This window comes from Gopherus flavomarginatus, chromosome 6 (genome assembly GCF_025201925.1).
Source record: "Gopherus flavomarginatus isolate rGopFla2 chromosome 6, rGopFla2.mat.asm, whole genome shotgun sequence".
Lineage (NCBI taxonomy): Eukaryota > Metazoa > Chordata > Testudines > Testudinidae > Gopherus > Gopherus flavomarginatus.
Genome location: NC_066622.1, coordinates 18,542,436 through 18,563,078, shown reverse-complemented (window position 1 = coordinate 18,563,078; position 20,643 = coordinate 18,542,436). Strand labels below are relative to the sequence as shown.

Below are 20,643 nucleotides of genomic sequence, written 5' to 3'. Positions count from 1 at the left end.
GAATTGAGCTGACCAGGCTGGCTTGTGGTCCCTGCTTTTACAATACTGTCACCACCTGATGGATAGGTGAGTGGTGGGGGAAAGAGCAAGAGACTTGCTGCATGAAAGTGACCGACAAGTGCAGCCTAGGGCAGCGGGGAGGGCCTGCTGTGTTTGGGACCCCCTTCCTGTTCCCCTCCACGTTCTTGTGCATACCACAGGAAGAGTAATGAATTTCAAGGGACCGATCCAAAGCCTCCTGGAATCAATGAGAGTCTTTCAATTGGCGTCAGTGGGCTGTGGGTCACACCCACCCAGTGGCCCTACGCTGAACAGAAACCTTAGCCAAAATGGTGCCGTTTTTATTCAAAACATCTGCTCCCTCTGTTTATTCACAGTCAGGTCTGCTTTCTTTAGTGACATGAATAAAGCTGAACTTCGTCTGACTCCTTTCAGACCTATGGAGCTGATGGGCAGCTATGGCAGGAGGTGCTGGATTCTGTTCTGGCAACAGACTTGTTAACTAAATTCTACATGTGGGGCCTAGTTATGCCCTCAGTAAAATCTCTACAATCAGCGGAGATTGCAAGGGCATTGCTTAGGTGATAATGAGGGGAGAACCTTTCGTTTCTAGTTGTGATGCACAAACTAGAGAGAGCCCAGTTTGCTTTCCATATCCAGGTTGCATTTGCAGCTGTGGCTTTTTGGAAAAATGATTGTAAACTGAACAAGTTTGTTTTGGGATTATTGAGAGATGATAAAGCCAGAATCCCAGATGCCTTTTTAATTGAGTTACTGTGCAGAGTGAAGGTGCACTTTAAAATCTGCCTGATTCACTGCTATGCATACCTGTTATCTGCTTTCTTTATTGCCAGTTTCCATTGATTTCTTCTACTGCTGTAAAAACCCCCAATGCCTTTCTTCCACTTGATGTGGAAATGGCATAAGTGGCCCTAATTGGTGGTCTGTAAAAAGGTGGCACAAGGGGTGGGAAGGAGATAATTCAGATGATTGAAAATGGGTCTTTAACGAAAAAGGCACTCTACGTTTTTCAGTGTTAGCAGCAAGCTGGAGCTAACGTGATTCAAAGGTGAAGGAGAGCAAGCTGTCATTTAGCCAATTTTATGCTTGGATGGTCACATTAATAGTTCTGATTGGAGTTTCTGGGTGATTAACTGTGATGCAAGTGTGGAGAAGAAGAGCGGCTTTATTTTATGAATTTACATGCTCTGTCTCTCTCTTTACCCCCACGCACACACCCTGCTGAGAAGCTCAATATTTTATCAGGGCTCTGAATGCTCCTCTGATAGCCTCTCCTATTATGTTTCTCCAGTCAGCTTCCTCCATTGATCTGCCTCCCCTCCCATAATAGCCCCAAATGTCACATCATTTGTACTGAGCGAAAATATGTATCTTAGGGTGACCGATCTAGCACAAAAGAACATCTCAAACAATGGTGCAGTGTCACAAGAGAGAGAAGATCGGGGAGTTTGTCAATATCTTTCAGGTTCCCCCCTCCCTAGCACTGCCCACCTCATTCATACTTTGTTTCTAAGCAGAAGGGTAGGTCTGATCCTGATTACTAGCAGGTGCTGAGCCTGCAATTCAAAGAGGCAGCAGATGGAATGAAGGAAGTTTCCATAGTCTAATGAGAATGGGGCAGATATGAAAGATCAAGGTTAATTTGCCCTGTTTAGCTTTGCGGCTGCCCCTGTGGATCCCCATTTTTCTGCATTGCAGGTAGGGCTTGAAAACAAGAGGCAGGTGTTTAAGAAAACCGAGCTACATAAACTGCTTTCTTGCTGGCACCCACAGATGGCCATGATAGTGGGCAGAGTGGTGTACACCACTGCCTAAATCCAATAATTTGCATTTAATGTGAATCTGATAAACTGTGCAGTCTAGCACGCTCACAATCCTGAGAGAGATGTCGTCTCTGCCTTGCTATTGCAAAACCAGCTTTTCAGGAGAGTTGCTGCTCTGATTTTTCAAGTGCTCAGCATCCACAATTGGAACCAGACTTTCAGAAGAGTACTGCTACTTGTCAGGCATCTAAATAAAAGACTCAGCACCCAGCCCCTCCCGTTGAGACACTCTGGGCCAGATTTTCAAAATCGCTCAGTGCGCTGACTGCTGCACGTTTTGGAAACCTGGCCACTTAATTTTGGTGCTGTAATGGCAGCTGAGCTCTTTTGAAAATCTGGTCTGTAGATGCTGATTCTGAAATATCTGATGAATGGCAGTGCTCAGATTGGAAGGGGTGGGATGTGGCAGAGTAGTGGAGAAGTCTAGAGAAGTGATTTGATGATGGATGGGGGGTATCAGCATAGCTCAGGTTTTGTATTCTCTGTCCCGATGGGAGTCCTCCGAGATTATTTGCTACCCATTAATAATTCAGACCAAACTGCCTCCAGAATAAAGAAAAGAGGGTGAAATCTGAAGCAGTAGCCAAGTGGTGATTTGATCCCAGGATATGGGTAAAATTTACAATGTGCTCCACCTAGGAAGAACTGGAATCCATAACCAAAAGAAATGACTTTATAAATATGGGTGGCCATGAATAAATATGGTGGCACAGCTGGGAACATCACTTACATGTAATGAAATTTTAATTACTTCCCATTTGCTTTGTAGCTTTTCTTGGTCTCCTCTTGTGTGGGAGTCTGGGAAACCAATGAGAATTTAGCTATCCTAGAAGGATGGACGGTACTTAGTAGAAAGTGTTGTCCGGAAGCATGGAGAGTAGTATCAATGCCTTGTGGGTGAGAGGCCTCTGATGGGGCTCAGGTGATTTCTGAGGAGAGCGTGCCTATATTTGCTTTGTTTTCTCTCTCTTTTTCAGAAGTGGAACAGATTGAAGCAATAGCGAGGTTTGACTACATTGGCCGGTCCCTGCGAGAGCTCTCCTTTAAGAAAGGAGCCTCGCTCCTCTTGTACCATCGTGCATCGGAGGATTGGTGGGAAGGGCGCCATAACGGTGTGGATGGTCTCATACCACATCAGTACATAGTTGTACAAGACATGTGAGTGGGCAGTTCAAGTGGGGCAAGAATGTCAAAATTGTGTCTACAGTTAGGCTTCTACAGCCTTGTTTAGCCACCTAAATGAGTGGCCTGATTTTTCAAAAGTGCTGTGCATCTCACTGAGAGCTTGTGGGCTGGCTGCAGGTCTCTGATTTCCAAAAGCCGGGATTTAAGCTGTTTGTGAAAGAAACAAAGTCCTGTTGACTTCAGTGTGAGCCATTGGGTCTGCACACACTCTTGAAAATCTGCCAGTTTATTTAAATGCCTAAAATATGGGCTAGGTGATGCAGGTGAGGGGGTGTCAAGCTTATACAGATGGTGAAACTGAGGTAGAGGGATCTAATGTTGGAGCCAGCATTAGATCTCAGGAATTCCTGGCTCCTGGTCCTGTGCTCTAACCATTAATTCAGGCCTCTTAAGCAAGAAAATTGTAATCTTCACTCACTGGATGAACTGTAGTGGGTTTTTTTTTTGTCCCCTTAATTTGCGTTGAGAGTTTGGTGCAAAATTTTCAGAAACATATCATTCCCATTTTTAAAAGTGATTCTGGCATTTAGGGAACCCAAGTCTCATTGAAAGTCAATGAGCCACTCCTAAGTGCCCAAGTCACTTTTGAAAATGGGACTTGGGAGGCTCATAAGTCACTTGGCAACTTTTTAAAATGTCCTTTCATTTGTTTTAAGAATTCTTCCCATCTTTGATTGCAAATAAATTTTCTCTTCTTACCTTTGTTCTTTGCTTGAGTGGCAATTTATTAATCTACTGCATGTCTCTTTCAGCACTGTATTATTGAATACATACATGAAAGAGCTGAGCCAGCAATATAGGCAGACAATTTCTGACATACACTGTTGCATTATTTTGCATCCAATAGTTCTTTGAATAATAAATTAGAGCACTTTTTTTTCCTTAGGTGAACTGTTAACCAGACAGTATTGGGGGCTAAGTTATCTGCATAGCATAATAAATATAAATCAGAATATGTAACCATGTACGTGATGGAGCTGACTTCTACAATTAAATCTGCTCCCAGCATAGATACGCTCTGTGGGGTCTGAAATGGGATGATGCCTGAAAAAAATCCTAGTTAATATCTACAGCATTTTTGTCCATCAACTGACATTTATTTTTTGCTGTAAAGACTGAAACAAATCTGCATGCGGACAACCTTTGCAGGGCATTTCCTCTCCAAAAAATAAGATGGGCAGGATTTGCAAGGATGGGCTCCTTGGGGCCTTTCTCAGAAACTTGGGGCTCAGTTCTGGCCGGTGCTGGGTTCCTTTTGCAATGTGACTGCAGTGGGAGTTGAAGATTCTCAGCACTTTGGAGCATCGGGCCCTAGAGGACAGCCAGGGTGCTTATTTCTCCCAGGAGTGATTGGCAGTCCCTCAGGTGCACAGGCCTTTCTGCAACTTACACAGCCTTCATCACGCTCTTTTGTTTTAATCTGACACCCTCCAACTCCCCCACTTCCAAGTGATGATTAAACGTTAAACTAAACCAGCCCCTTTGCACCACTCCTGTCAGATTCTCTGAGCTGGAAATTCCCCTGGTGCACAGGTGTTACCTGCACAGCATAGATCCTGGTGCAGGCAGTTTTTTGCCAGCCCCTCCTTGGATACCCTGACACAGGGATATGTCAGAAGCAAGAGGATGCGTGCATGCTCCAGTTATTGAGACCACAGAGTGGCTATAGGCATCTGAGAAAAAGCCACAATGACTGTTCTAACATGCATTGGGGGTGGGCTCTGGATACAGGAGGTGTTTAGATGACACTGTAGTTCAAGTGCTAGCAGCCATTGTACAGTAGAACAGTGGAGCTGGGTGGGGAATTTTAGGGAAGAAGTTAATGCAGACACTGCAGGCATGTTACATACAGAACTCCCCTGGTGGCAGAGGAAACAAAAGAACATTTGTGGTTTGACTGTCCCCAAGCCCGTTGAAGTCTTTCCACCAGCTTAATGGACTTTAGATCAGGCTATAAATGGTCAGTGACTATCAGATATTTCAGAGGGACACAAAACATCCAGGGACCTTGTCCCAAGCACCACGTTTTAGCCTTCCACTGCACCCTCAGCTGCTGATGGCCAAAGATGTGAAAGACCTGGGGCCTCTGCTCATGTCACGTTACCAGCTGAGCCTTTCAGGAAAGCACACATCTGAGGGTTTGGGTTTCTTACAATGAAGCGCTTTTCTGCCTACCAGAGTAATTAGGCTGCCTGTCCGCTGCCCAACACTGCTCCCTAGTTTCATAAGTAACTAGCATGAAGATTTTTTTTTGTCTCCTTGCCAAGTTTCTAGCTAGTCACGTGTACCTCTCTCCTGTTACTGGCTCAGACGTTGCTGCTTGTTCAAGAATACAACACCACCTACATAATTAGTAAAGCTCCAAGAGGTTTGAAACACATCAGTCATTGGCTCCATAAAAGAACAAAGTTGAGCAGTCCGGACTCAGTTAGATCCTCGGCAGGTGTAACTTGGCACTGCACCATTGACTTGTATCTTTGAGGCTTACACTGCATCTAGATGGCCATTAATCTAAGGATCCAAGCACCCCTCACAAACACGCACTCATTAGGTCTCACCATGCCCCTGTGGAATAGGTACTGTACCTAAGATTGCATTATAAACAGGTAAATTGAAGCACAAGGAGGTTTGTAGAGATGGACCTGAGCCACGAAGCTTACAGTCAAACGTTCCCTAATTTCAGGGGAGTTTGGCTCTTGGGATCGGGTTCATCTCACTGTTAATTTTGGATCTGGTTTGAGGGTGTTCAGGCCAGGATTTCAGCTGGGGCCACTTCTAGTTTAGGAACTTGCCCCAGGTGACACAATGAATCAGTGGCAGAACCAAGACTAGGACTCATGAGTTGTGATTCCCAGCCTCCTTTTTTTCCACTAGACCCCACTCTCTTCTTCTTGGGTGCTAATGAATGTTATTTTTTCCCCTGGTTCGAGTGGATGCATTAGGATTCCAAAGGTATGAAAATGCTAAGAGGCCACACTCTTCTTTCATGTGTGAGGCACTCAGTTATCTGCCTGCCTGATACAGAGTTTAATTTTTCATAGGGATGATGCATTCTCCGACAGTTTGAGTCAGAAGGCAGACAGCGAGGCAAGCAGTGGACCCTTGCTGGATGATAAAGCTTCATCAAAGAATGACATCCAGTCTCCGACAGATCATATTCCAGACTATGGATTTGGGGGAGTAATGGGCCGGTAGGGCAATCGATCCACTTTGGTATGAAAGCACGGGTGGCCTTGTACTGTGAAAGACAAATTGATTGTGACACACCATTTAGGGCAGGATAATTAGAATGTCACGATTCAGTGAGAACCAGAGAACAACTTGTACCATTTATGCCATATTTAAACTAGAAGGGAGCCAAATAGATCCATCAATTCAAACAGCCTCCAAAATATTATGGTTGCCACTTCTTGGCACTCTCCAAAATTTGTAGCACCCCTGTTGGCTGGGTTTTCTGCTGGTGAAAGATCTGTGTTTTGACTAGATGTGGGCTTTCAGAGCTCATCCACTGGGGATTTCGCAGCATGCAGTAAAATCTGAAATGCCAGATAATAATCTAATTCAATTGCCTTTCAATGAATTCTTTGCAGAGTAAGGTTGAGATCCGATGGCGCAGCCATCCCTCGTCGTCGGAGTGGAGGGGACACCCATAGCCCCCCAAGAGGGATGGGTCCTGGTATAGACACCCCTCCTCGAGCAGCAGCATGTCCTAGCAGCCCCCACAAAATACCACTCAACAGAGGCAGGATTGAGAGCCCTGAAAAGCGCAGAATGGCCACGTTTGGCAGCGCTGGCAGCATCAATTATCCAGACAGGAAGGCCTTGTCAGATGGCCACCCACTGAGATCGACCTGTGGGTCTACTCGGCACAGTAGTCTTGGAGATCAGAAATCTCTGGAAGCAGAAGCACTCGCGGAGGTAAGAGGGCTATGAGACGGCTCTGTGCTGTGGAGACTGGAGATACAGTACCGAGTGCCTTCCATCTCAAAGCCCTTTACGATTACCTGGAGGAATCTCTTCACCAACCACTGAATTGCAGCCACCTGTGGGATGAAATGTGGTGGTTGTTCATGGACGGGACAGGAAGTAAAGAGGAATACTGTCTCTATTTAGAACTTCAGGGGGGATTTAAAGAGACAGAACGTAGTTACCCCAATACGAATTTGGTTGAGATCCCTGCTAACATCCCTGCTTTTGAAAAACACACCTTAGGTTTGTTAGTAACCAGATGTGGCCAGGACCTCCCATTTTCTGTCTAATCCAAAAAGTGTTCTCTCCAGCGACACAGTGCCCCCTAGCATTATGTTACACGGTGGGTTCAGTATAGATTAATTACTGCTTCCTAATTTACCAGCAACGCATCCTGAAGTACTCTTAATTTTTAACAGATGCTTCTCATCCAAGTACCAGCCAGGCTACACGTAGCCTGGGAGACCTGTTGAAATCAGAAGCTAAGGTCCTTCAGCTGCAGACCCAACTCACAACACTGGCAACTCTACCTCACAGAATTCATACCAGAGTCAGGGCACAAAATTGCAAGGTGTTTTAGGGTCTGTCGTGGGCCTCTGATACACAGATACATACAAGATCAGAGAGTGTTATTTGTGATCCAAACGTCATAACAGAGGCCCTGATGCTGCCTTCCACTTCGTGTAGCTATTGACTCATGTGGAAGTAGGCGTAACACTATGCCATTCTCTATTGAGAGTAGAGAATCCGGAGTCTACCTCTGCTTTACACAGGTGTCAGTGATGGCACCCAGTGCAAGGCAGTGGAACGTCAGGCCCATTGTGCCTTTGGATTCGAGGAAGTTGGCATGCTGGGCAGTCTTTCAGAAGAATTGGCTGGACAGTGTGAGTGGGGGAACATTTTCTTTCTCTGGACTCTGCCTCCTCCCTCTGTGCAGGTTGGTGGTTGGGCTGCCCAGAAATTTTGTGTAGCTGTTTGGTTTTGAGGTAGCGGTTCTTGAGCTTTTCACACCTCAGTCTTGTCTGTTGCCTGATGCGGGCGTGTTGTTCCTTTGTTGCTCATTGTTACTATGACACTCTTGCTACACCAAGCCTCAGTTATGTGTCTGCTTTATTTTTAAAGGTATAGGCCAAATTTTTGTTCTCAATAATGGATTTGTTGTAAATACCATTATTCCAGACCTGCTTTTTCTCAGGAAAATAGGGACTCTTTTTGTATTCCAGGCAGCTGATCCAGTTCACCATTCAAAGCAGTGAACCATGTAAAACGTTATTATCCTGCGTATGCCAGGGAGAGCTTTTTGTTTGGTGCTTCACAAATCACTACCATGAGAACTGGCCCTTTCCTACTTGAGCCTGTTATTCCAATGTAGGAAGAAATGCCAGCAGCGAGAGCATTGGTGAGAAAGAAATAATCTCTATAGCCTGCGGTAGCTTAAGTGAAAAGCAGAGCCTTCCACGTAAATGCTCTAGGGTCTGACTCAGCTGTGCCTTGTGCCACCTTTGCACTCCCCAAAGCCCAGTTCAGCCTCTGGAGTAAGCTAGAGCAGTTCAGGGCTGCTCTCTCCTACCAGCATTTTCCCACTGAGGTCACATCAGCATGTCCTGGTGTATTTTCAGCCTGGGAATATTTCTAGTTGTTTGTTTGCTGATCCTGGCAAACTAAAAAGTCCAGTATATTTAAAGAATTATTACAGTCTCATTTCCTCTTCCACCACTGGATTTTCTTTGTTTACTTCCTGCATTGCTGTTTGTTTGCACTGGGCAACCAGTCTGCCCCGTCAGCTTCACACTCTGCTTTTCATGCACTTGCTCATGGTAGTGGCACCCCGAGTTGCAAACACTGCTGAGGGGCGGGATATATCGCAACTAAGAACAGGCCAAAATATAAAATGGTTTTCTGAGTCTCTTTTTAAAATCTGGGCCAGATGCTCAACTTGTATAAATCAGTAATTCCAAGAAAATCAATGGAACAATGTCAGTTTACATCAGCTTAGGATCTGGCCCTGTGAAAATATTGCTAATTTTGTAAATCTTTTTTATATTTAACAAAACCTAGCTGCGTCCTAACCTGGCTGATAGTGACCTTTTGACTCCCTCTTGTTGATGATAATACTTCGAATACTATCCAAAGCTCACAAAATACTTTTTACAAACATTCGATATAATTAAGACTTACCACGCATCTGTAAAAGTAGATACAGCAAGGGATATGTCTCCCATCAGTGAAATGCAGCCATCTCTGGGGTAGAGCTTGGTAGCTGCTGAGAGACATAACAACGCTGTATGATAACTTAGGTCAGAGAGTGGAGAACAATGTTGTATCAAACAAACTGCATAAGGGAGGTAGGCAAAAATTAATTCCTCCACCTGGAATTTCACTTGATTCTGCGAGTTAACTTTACATGGTATTATGGGGCGTTTAGGACTTGCTGCCTTTTGAAATCATTGCCAGAACTCCCATTGATGTCAAAGATGCAGGATTGCAAAGATGCATGGTGCCTACCTGTGGTCAGGACCTGGGTTTTACGACTCCTCTCAGAGCCAGCTCCTTCTTTAGAGGCCAGCTCATGAGAGGTAGTGAGCACCAGCAACTCATGTCAGTGCAGTTGCAGAAGCTCAGCAGTTCTCAGGATTTAAGGGCATATGGCCATAGGGAGGCAGAAAACAACTGCACTGATGCTGAGAAGGGTAAAGCTCCACTGGATGGCAGAATGAAGTGCAGGTAATGCTAAAATGCAGGGATGCTGATGACACTTTTGCTTATCGCATTGACAGGACATTGAGAAGACCATGAGCACCGCTCTGAATGAGCTGCGTGAGCTCGAGAGACAGAACACTGTGAAGCAGGCCCCTGATGTTGTCCTTGATACCCTGGAGCCAATGAAGACTCCTCAGGGGGGCTCTGTCAACTCAGAACCTGCCAGCCCACTTCACACCATCATGATCCGAGACCCTGATGCCGCCATGAGACGCAGCAGTAGCTCCACCACTGAAATGATGACTACTTTTAAACCAGCCCTCTCAGCCCGGCTTGTTGGGGCTCAGCTTAGGCCTCCACCCATGAGACCTGTCAGACCGGTGGTTCAACACCGATCAAGCAGTAGTAGCAGTTCAGGAATGGGCAGTCCTGCAGTGACGCCCACAGAGAAGATTTACCCCAATAGCTCCTCGGATAAATCAGGCACCATGTAGCTCTGCAGCAAGGAATTCTTAGTTGAGAGATGAAAAAATGTCAATATCTGGATATTTTTTGGGTGGAAATGGCAACTCTGCAGTCTCGTTCTTTAAAAGGAAAAGATGGAAAAATTACGCCCTGAAGAAAACTTCAGTAGGGAAATCAGTGTGTAGGCCTGAGGCCTAATGATTCCATTATAGGTACACACATCCACGCAGAAACATTTTACCAAGATTGCAGTAAAACTGTATGGCAGAATAAGATGGCTGTCCTGCATATTGTCACTGGAGAATATACAGTCTGTGTAGAAGTATATATAAAGTGTACAAAGTTCAATACTTTTTTTTTTTTTTTTTTTAGATTTACCTCAGAAACTTGCCCTGAAATTTCCCTCTAGAGTTGTTTGGTTGATTTTAATTTTTTTGAGAATACTTGTGTGTGCGTGTGTGGAGCAACTGAGCATCAAGCAATACAAGATCAATCCTGGAATTTCTATTCTGCAGTAGTTGGCGTTTAAAAAGAAGAGAAGACATGCTGTTTTTTGCTCAACTGTTGGCCTACAGAGAAGAAATTGAAATGCATCTAGTGACCGTTCTCAGCAAGCTGGGTGAATTTTTTTTTCTTTGCATTCGGTCCTAAGATTTCTTCATTTCACCTCCGAATCTTGCGGCTGTTACCTAGCCAGTAGGTTGTACAGAATATGATACGGCCAAATGAAACATGTTATTCCTTCAGTTCATATATATATAGGGATAAAGTGTATAAATATCTACTCCATGACATAGCACAGTGTTAGGTGTGTACAAAAAGAAACCACAAAACTTGGGTTGTTTTGAAGATTTCCAAACCAACAAGGACTAGTAAGAGACCTGTGGTAAAAAATAAATAAAGTATTGAAATGTTTCATTTCCCCTTCTCCCCTGGCCTTTTATTAACTGACATCTTAACAAATTGGGACTAAACAGGCAAAGAGGCTTTGAAAAGATAACATTCCTTTATTTAAAGTTGCACATCAGTACACGGGGATCTTGATTCAGATTGTCTTCTTGCATGAAAAGCATGAGCCATATTTGACCATATCAGACGCATAACTGATCTGATGGGGTGATATTTTGCACTTTCTGTACTGTACTATATAATACAGAAGTTTGAGTTTATGCAAAAGAAGTTATATTTTATTTTTCCTCTGAACATTTAACCTAGAGAAAAATATGCAGAAAGAACTAGGAGTTGCATGATACTTTTTGTCTGATAACTAAGTCTCTTCTCTAATTACTGAATACAAGACACTCCATGTTTCTTTTTTCATTTTTGTTTTACTTCTTGACCAGCTTTTCATAGAGTTGACCTGTGGTTTAATTTTGTTTTTTTCCATACAATCATGTCATCTGAACATGAAACAGGTCTTGATGAGTCTCACTCAAACTCCGCACAGATGCTGTACTAGCATTTTTCACACCTTAATTCCTTTCCCTTTATCTGATTTCTGCTGCAGTAGCTGTTGTTGAGCAAAATAAGTGAACAAACTTTGCTGTCTTGCTGGGAGTTAAGATTAACATTCAGCTTCTTTCAGCATCCCATGGCATGTTTAAGTTCTTTTGCTTTTCTATCCGACACCTCAGAGCCACCACCGAACGCAGAATCCTTCACTTCTCCAGATGAACAATCCAATATTTCTGTCAGAGAATGTACATATGGAAAAGACCAATGGATCTTATCATGTTAGCACCTCTAGCCCTTTGAATCTTATCATGTTAGCACCTCTCATTTGGGAGTCCAATCCATAACTTACCCATGCACATAAAACAATTGGAAGCCCTATGATCTGTGCAAGGTAACATTTACTTGACTGGATATAGAGGAATCTTAACACAAATCCAATGGAACTGATTAGGTGTTTGTTCTTATTCTGTGTCCAGTGCACAAGCATGTTTCACTTCCACATATCCTCTCCTCTTAACTGTCTCTTGCCTGTTCTAGTCTGTTATATATTGCTGTACTTGCTTAAATGCTGGAAAGTAACTGTTAAAATGTAAACTGTAAAAAGAAAATAGGTTAAAATTAGATGAAAGCCAATGCCACTCACCAAATCTTTGCACTTAGTAGATAGCTCAATGTAAAAAATAATAAAATAAGAACAAAACCACAGACCTAACCTTTCAGTGTACAGTGTGTGTGTGGGGGGAAAGTACTGTATGTAGTGATTCTGTCGTTCCTCAGTATAGTATTCCAAGAGGAAATGGTGTTTACGTACTTGTCTATTAACATTGTTGACATTTGTAATTACCACAATTACTTCATATTGATGATGATTTTTCATCACGATTTCCCCACCCCCTTTCCTAACCCTGAGGTCATTGCCTTTGTCATTATGGGCAGCAGATGTTCAAACGGTCTATCAGTCTGTTCTAGTAATGAACCAGCAAATGTGCTTTGAAGGGGAGTGAAAAGGCCCCTGTTTGGCACAATTGTTGTATAATCATTGCCAGTAATTTTTTCCACTTAACTTCCTGGAGAACACTCACTTTGGTAGTCTGACTTTTTTTATATATATATTTTCAACAATGACTTAATAGCAAAACCATCTTTATTTCCCCCCCCTTTTAAAAGATATGGTACAAATTCCAGTGTCTCTTGCATTAAATTATTGCCTTTTATTTTTGCTTTTTTTAATGCTTGTTTTCTTATCTTTAAGTGCCTTTTGAGCACCAGAACAAATGCTTGGAATTAATGTACTTGGAGCTGTATACAGATCGTGATTTCTTATGTACCGTTATGTTGTGCTGTGGGTGTATTGCTTTTCAAGTCCTTTAAAAAAGACATTTTATTAAATTTAAAGAAAAAATTATGCCTTTTTAATATTGCAGTCAAATTGCAGTTTGGGGCAACTACTGTAAATTAAAAAAATGTATTTTTCTGTAGTTCAGCACAATACAAAATTAAACCACTTGCGTTGTGCTGTATAAGCATCATAACTGGAACCTACTCATAGGTTTTGAGTAACTCAATCTTGATTATTTTTACTTCTATAGACCATAGCCTTCAATATGATCTCAGTTCTGTTCACTTAAGGGTACTGTGAAATTTACAGTTTACAAATTGGTCAAAGCAGCTGCTGGAAGTGCTCACCTGGAAGGATCGTTTGATCCACCCATTTGATTATAATATGGAGACATCAGCAGAGAGCCCAAGACTCTCTGATGGGCCAGGAAAGGGTGCTCTTTGAGAAGAAGTTGATTCTCTGCTGTGCAGAGCAAATTCAAGTGTCTCAAATCAGCTCTCTCAGTTGCTCTGAGTCTTTGCCTCCTCCACAAAATAACCTGCATTTGCTCTATCAAAACTACTTCTGTTAACTCCCAGGAGTAGGTAGTCACCAGTTAGCCATTCCTTTGGCCTGTCTCCCCAGTGGCTCAGTGAAGCAGTCTTTCTGTTGACCCATTGATGCATTTAACAGTGCCAACTTTAAAGCAATTGCACCCACACTGATATTAGTTCTGTATAGATGCTCCTAAGCGACCATTGTAATTGTGCCAGTCCCTTTAATGATAATGACAGTGCACTTTTCTTCCTTAGACTGAAGTATACCTGATAGATTCTTTTTGTAAATCCTGGACTGTATTATTTACTAGCAGTGTTGCAGTTTTCACAATATGTCAGTAGACCTCCTGATTCTGATCTGCTTCTGAGTGGCTGTTTTTTGTTCATGCCAGAAAACCTTAGAAACTGCCTTGTATAATGATTGTTGTCCCTCCTATGGATATTGTCTCTGTAATGTATGATAAAATGCCATTCGGTTAGAATGTCTGATTGGATCCTCTGTCATGTATGCTGATGATGCCATGTAGATCAAACCACTGGTTGGATGTGGACTCATCCTGTTGAATAAAACTGCTTAACTTTTCTCAAATATTAGTCATGATTTCAAAACACCTGGAATATAAACTCTCAGGGAAATGACTATCCTCGGGGCATATATGCCTTACTAGGCATTTATTTGATACATTAGTAACAAACAACAACGATGTTACAGTAGTGTCCAAAGACCTCAGTGAGGACTGGGCCCGTGTGCTGAGCACTGCACAAAACCCAAGATGGGCAATGAGTTTGAAATCTTTGAAGACAACCAACTTATAAAGCTGGGAGGGAAAACAAAAATAAATACAACTTTTATGTACAAATATACTTTTTGCTTTTCATTTTTACCCTTCCTTTTCCGACCTGATGACAGGTTTCTTCATAGCAGAAGTAAGCCTTGAGAAGGGATTTAAAGGAGCAGATGGTATGGTCTTGCTATGAATTATTGTGTGCACATGGTGTATATTAATTTACAGTGTATTCATTATTACGTTCAAGAGGCTCTGTCTCTTTAGGGGTATTGCTCTTGTTAGCCATTTGGTTCAGAACAATTGATAGCCCAGTACCATGTCTTCAGGTTTGATTGTATTACACTGAACCCAAACACCATTCGGGGTGGGTTGAGCTCATGGACTAGGAATACAGAAAAGGGTTTGCTATCTCTATGGTAGGAAAATAAATGAGAGGCTGCGTGCGTGAATTGTTTGTGTTGCGAGGAGAAGGAAAAACTAGAACTGAAAACTCCTGCCACTTTACTGTGTTTGGCAGCAAAGATGAGCCCAGCTGGCTAAATTAACTCAGTCCTACTGATCAGGCAGATAGCGGCCAGTGTGTAAGCCAGGCACGTGTACTGACGGAATGCCATTGCTGCAGTAGCATGGAACATTGGCCAGGAATATTGTATCAAACTGCACTGTTATGAATACCGTTGAACAGGGCTGTTTGGGGCTAGACCTAAGTAATGGCTAATTAGCAACAAGCCACTGGTGACTAGCCAGTCATCAGTACAGGAACAGACTGGGGGACTGTCCCAGTCAGCACATGGGGCAACAATTAATTTTCTATTTGTATTTAAAATTAAAGGTCTGTTCATCCCAGATAGAATTCGACTGATGTCGGTGATTGAGGCCTAAAATGTTTAAAGTTTTTTTAAAGTGCATTTTTATCTGGCAAGACTAGCTGTTGAAAGAGATGAAACAGCCTCCTTTAGTCCATGGCATGTTGGTAAAATACAAAAAGAAGAAACATTTGGGTCAAAATCTCAGCTGGTGTAAACTAGCATATCTCCACTGATATGAATGAAGCTCTGCTGATTTATATCAGCTGCAGATCTGTCCTAACTAAGCTATTGTGTGTCCTTCTAAAATTTCATTTAACATTTGTTATATCCAACATAAATGGCCTGGTTCTCCTCTCGCTTAGTTAGTTAAGTCAGGAGTTCACTGTACTGAAGCCCATGGAATTAATCTGGCATTGGGACCAAAAATCTGTTTTTTAAAATGCTCTTCCTCCTTCTCCAGGCTGAGAGAGAGAATTTACCATGAATAGGGCTGTTTTGTACATCTGCCACATCTTTCCTTCCCAAACCATTTAAAAACAAAAAGTGAAACTCCCACTGAAATGCAGCCATTTCTGGGGAGGAACATGGCAGCTGTTTGAAGTACACAGTAACATGACACTTAGTTATGCCAGTAAGTGATGGGAAATATGACATCTATTTGAAACAGCAGGGGAAGTTGAGATAGGTAGAATGGAACTAACTCAAGTGGCACCCAGGCAAGTGGAACCAATGCCTCGACTCTTAATTATAATTAATGGACATTTTGCAATTTAGGCAAAAGAAAATAAGCATAAAAAGGAGCTCCCCACCCCCAGCAAGAAACCAAAGACTGAGGTGTCTGGTATCAATCCCTTGATGAAGTTCCTGTTCCTGTTCAAACATCCCATAATGCTGTGGCCATTCCACAGCAACAGGAGATACGGATGTGGTTTCCTTCTAAGTGGTGTCAACATCACTCTGAGTTGGTCTATAGAGGGTGCTAGACAGAGCAACACATTGTTCTTGTTCAGATGGGCTAATTTTGCCTAGGTGCTGGCAGCCTGCAGCTTTATGCAAGCGGAAGGTCCTGAACAGCAAAGTAAAGTATAATGCAAGCTCAGGATTTATGTCTTAACACCTTTTATACTATTAATTATCTTGACACCTCATGCTTAGATTTCCAGTTTAATATGTAGTTTTTTGTTCCTCTATATTAAGCCACAGTAAATACAAGGATTATCCCACAAGGACCGGAGACCCTGGGCTAGCAACTGATGAGCACGTTCATGCAATTACTAAATCTGCTTTTCTGATACCTTGGAAATCTTGCCAGACTGAATTCCCTTTCCAAATTTCTCAGAGGCTGAAGTTCATCACCCTTTGGAATTCTCTTTGAATCCCACTGCTCCCAACTTTTTTGTTTTCACACATCTGTTATGTCCATTCATACATCTCTGCACTGTTTACAGTTCAAGATTGTCTAGTACATTTTTTGTTGATAAGTAGATCTCAAAAGATTAGGAGCTTGGTTCTTTTCAGCTCTGATGTACTTTGTGGTGTCATCTGCAGGGTGCACGCAATGTGAAGGCAAAACCATGGTAACTTGATAGTGTTTTATGCCCATTTTTCAAGGCCATCTACACCTGTGCAAAGTGCATAGCAGGGATGAATTGGATTTAAAGTCTTGCTTTGAGCCTCCTCCACAAAGTTGGGATGTGGATCTGAATGTTTCCCAAGTTTTGTTGCAGGCCAAGCTTCAATAGATTCCCAAATGATTTCTTCTAAGAGTCAGGAGGAGTTGGCTGTTCCAGGATGAGTCCCACTTTTTGCTCTTGAAAGCTGTTGAGTACAGTGCGCTGCCTGAAGGACACTATGTAAATACAATGATGGATCTCTAAACATAGACCAAGGTAAAAATTTCAGAGGTGTCCAAGGGTCAAATTTTCAAAGGTATTTAGATACCTAAAGATGCAGAAGGTGTCTAGTGGGATTTTCAGAACTGCCTAGGTGCCTAACGCCTAATGAAATCAGTGAGAATTAGACATCAGGTACCCAGTGAGAGTTACAGATATGCCTATCTGCATCTTTAGGCACCAAAATACCTTTGAAAATCTGTGACTTCTGAAAATGGGACTTAGCCTCCTATGTCGCCTAGGTCCGTTTGAAAATTCTGTTGCCAGTTTACATAAGAAAGTAGCACTAATGTAACAAAATTGGTTTAGAAACCCAGACTTGGTGGGATTCTTGTCTAGCAGTGAGACAGTAATTCAGCCTGCAGCCCCATTCAATTCTTGGATTCTGGAGAAACTGCCAACAGAGGGGACTAGTTTGTGCCATTTGATTGTTAGCATTATTACAGTCGCACCTAGAGGCTACAACAGAGATCAAGATCTTCGTGCTAGGTGCTGTACATACATATAGTAAGAGTCATGCCATACCCCAATGACCAGCTCACAATCTCCATAGCCAAGACACACAAACGATGGGGAAGGAAATATAACAGAGACGTGAAGTGAGGGTCACCTAGCAGGTCGGGAATAGAACGCAGGTCTCCTGACTCCAGTCCTGTAAGCTATCTGCTCGACCTCTTGTGATGTGCACACCCATCTAAGATGTTTAGCACATTAACATTAGCTTGTGCAGATTAATATTTCTCATGAAATGCAGAGAGCTGCTTTGTCAGGAAGTATTTGAAGAGCAGACTGATTTTTTCTTTAGAAAGATGTTTAGATATTTTTTTTTATGTAGGCCATGTCTACATTATGGGGACTATAGCAGTATAGCTATAGCACTGTAGCAATGCTGGCATAACCCCGTAGTGCAGATGCCGCCTACAGCAAGGGAACAGGTTTTTCTGGTTGCTCTAAGAACTCCAACTCCCCAAGTGATGGTAGTTAGGTCAATGGAAGCATTCTTTTGTTAACCTAGCTGCCTCTACCCTGGGGTTGTTAGGTTGGCATAGCTACGGCACTTGGGGGTTTGGATTTTGCACACACGTGAGCCCTGTTGCTATGTCGACCTACATTGCAAATGTAGGCCAGGCCTTGCATTGGTATCCTCTTTCAAAACCAAGGTACCTGGCTGCTGGGGTTTTTGTCACTTTTCAAGCCAAAGCTTCCAACATGTACCCTTGTGTGTATCGTCCGGATAAGCAGCCTCAGCTAAGCCATGGTTGCCCTCGCACATACTGGCTGTGTCTTGTGTTCTCTATGTGGCCCTGTCTGCGGCTCAGAATGACCTTCAGAGGGCACAGTCATTCTACCGTTCTCCCTGCCCTCTGCGCTTTCTACTGTGTCCCTGTGGCGCTGGGTCTGCCCTCTCTGCCACAAATTACTAACTGCACCTTCCTCCCTGCCTCATGATTAATCACTTTTGGCACCTCCATGCGGATTCTACAGCAGATACAGCCCCATCAGATTTCTCTCATTGCCTACTGCCTGCAGTGCCAGATCTGTCTCCCCTACAGCTATTTCCCTCTCTTCTCTCATCCTCACAAAAATTGCTGCCCTTCCTCACCTTAATCATTTAATCCTCTCTGGCTCGTTCTTGCTTATTATCTCTCTTGGGTCCTTCCAATAACTGCCTTTCATTATCTCTTTTTTGGCAGTCTAGTCTCCTGTTGACATCTTCCTTTCCAGCATGTCTCCTTGGAAAAAAACTTGTCCCTGAAGAGGAAATCAAGGAGTTAAAGACCAGAAAGGATCACCAGATCACCTAATCTGACCTCCTGTATATCACAGGTCACCGATGCTGCCCAGCACCCATGCACAAAATTAGCTCAAAGTACTACAGTCCACAGGAAACTAGACTGTGCCGCAGGCAGAGAACAGAAGGGACTGAGGAGCACCGATTCCTGAGGCCCCTTCAGTATCCCGGAAATGATTGAGACACATCCTGCTAAGTGACCATGCTGCAGACAAAGGCAAAAACACCCCAAGGTCACTGCTGATCTGACACTGGTGAGGGGAAATTGAAGCAACGTTGTGCTTCTGCTCTAAGTCTGTGGCCTGAGTTGGACCCAGACTTACAGGTGTGGGGCTGTGCGAAGGTAAAATTCCTAGCACATGGTGACTAATGTATGGGTGAGTAATTTATTGGAGGAATGTAACCTTTTTGACTCTTCACAAGTTGTCCGTGCGCAGGCCATTATTTATCACCTCTGATTTATTGAAGCTTATTTGCCATATAATTTCTAGGTCCAGTTCTTTGACCTGTAGCTCGTACGCTGGCAGGTCCTGGTGACTGCTGGCCCTGCTAAAGCTTCAGTTTCCGAACCCCATAGTTTGCGGCTGAACAACAGTCTGTCATATCCCTTGTGGTAGATAAGAAACTGAAATCAGTGACTATAAAGAGGATTTCTTATTGAAGTTGCTGCACACACAGACCCTGTAGTTCTCTCTGGCTTTACGGTGCCCAGCTAGCTAATGCAGCCTGTACTGCCCACTGTCACCATACGAATGACCCTCGTATGTCCTAGACTAGATAAACAGTCCGAGAAAGACTTGCCAACTCTGCTCACTGTCAATGACTAATCAGAATGAAGATGCTGTTTTCTCATTTGACTTTGTTTTTTGACAGTCTCGGTGGAGCTCAAGGGACCGTTATCTCTAAGAAATTCATGGTATATCTTTATTATACCTGCACTCTCACCCTGCTGGGAAACGTACAGTGCTCCAGATCCAAGAACACAGCATGTGTCTGCAATGCAGAGAGATGCCTCAACCCATCAAACAAAAGCAAATGTCGAAATGGGCTTAAACAAAGATTATTTAGTGTGCTATTTGGTGCATATAGGACCAAAGAGATTTTTTTTTTTAAAAAAAAAAAGAGGATCTTAAACAGAAGATACAACATAAAAGCCCATTCAACACCCTGTAAAAGCTGCAGATTCTAATCAGGAGCTAAAAACCTTTTGGGATTGGCTAGTTACTTGCTGTTAAGGGATTAACTCAAGCCTTCTAAGTGGATATTAAAGCCATAATGAGCACAGGAGGATATCTTACATTGCTGCTGCTCTAAGTTCTGAGCTCTTTTTTGTGTTCATTTCTGTTGTCAGTTTGTGAACTCTCCCCCATTGCCTGTACAGGCAGTGATAAGGGGCCAAACCCCTTATATGCTGAATGGATTTAAAATGCCATTGTTTGTTTGTCTCCTAAGTGCTTACAGCTTGCTCCAGTTTGTGTCGAAATCAGCTGTGGCCAAGCAGGGAGGCAGGGCACCAGATGTACTGGAGATGCAGCATCATGTTTGGATGTGTTTTCAGTCATGCCTCCTTTTCTATTCTGGCCAATGTAAGCTTCCCTTGGACTTGTGGAGAGCGAGTTCTACTCTATCCTTACTCAGAGAATGAAGGCAGTAGGCTGCCAGTGGGCCTTGTTTTTACAGCCTTGGCTCCTCTGGGGCCTGAAGTTTCCATGATAAGGGTGCACAGCCATCTAACAGCCTGATTGAACTATAGGTCAAGCAGTGGGGCACCTGTGTTTTATTTTCACCTGCCATTACTTGCAGGCCTAAAGTTGTGAGTGCAGGAAAGGAAGCCCCGATTTAAGGCCTCTTTCCAAAGCAGTCCTATGG

The 20,643-nt window shown here is 43.2% G+C and overlaps 1 protein-coding gene across 3 annotated transcripts in view; it reads left to right on the top strand.

Annotated features, from left to right (window-relative positions):
• The window catches only part of SRGAP3 (SLIT-ROBO Rho GTPase activating protein 3), a 216,619-nt gene extending 202,328 nt beyond the window's left edge, over positions 1-14,291 (top strand). For 2 of the 3 annotated variants that reach the window (XM_050957305.1, XM_050957304.1), the window contains exons 19-22: positions 2,822-3,002; positions 6,071-6,220; positions 6,620-6,947; positions 9,776-14,291. In XM_050957305.1, coding sequence (XP_050813262.1) covers positions 2,822-3,002; positions 6,071-6,220; positions 6,620-6,947; positions 9,776-10,192 — 1,076 coding nt within the window. In that variant the 3' untranslated portion in view covers positions 10,193-14,291. The other variant, XM_050957306.1, reaches the window with a different exon arrangement.
• The last annotated feature ends 6,352 nt before the right edge of the window (positions 14,292-20,643 follow it).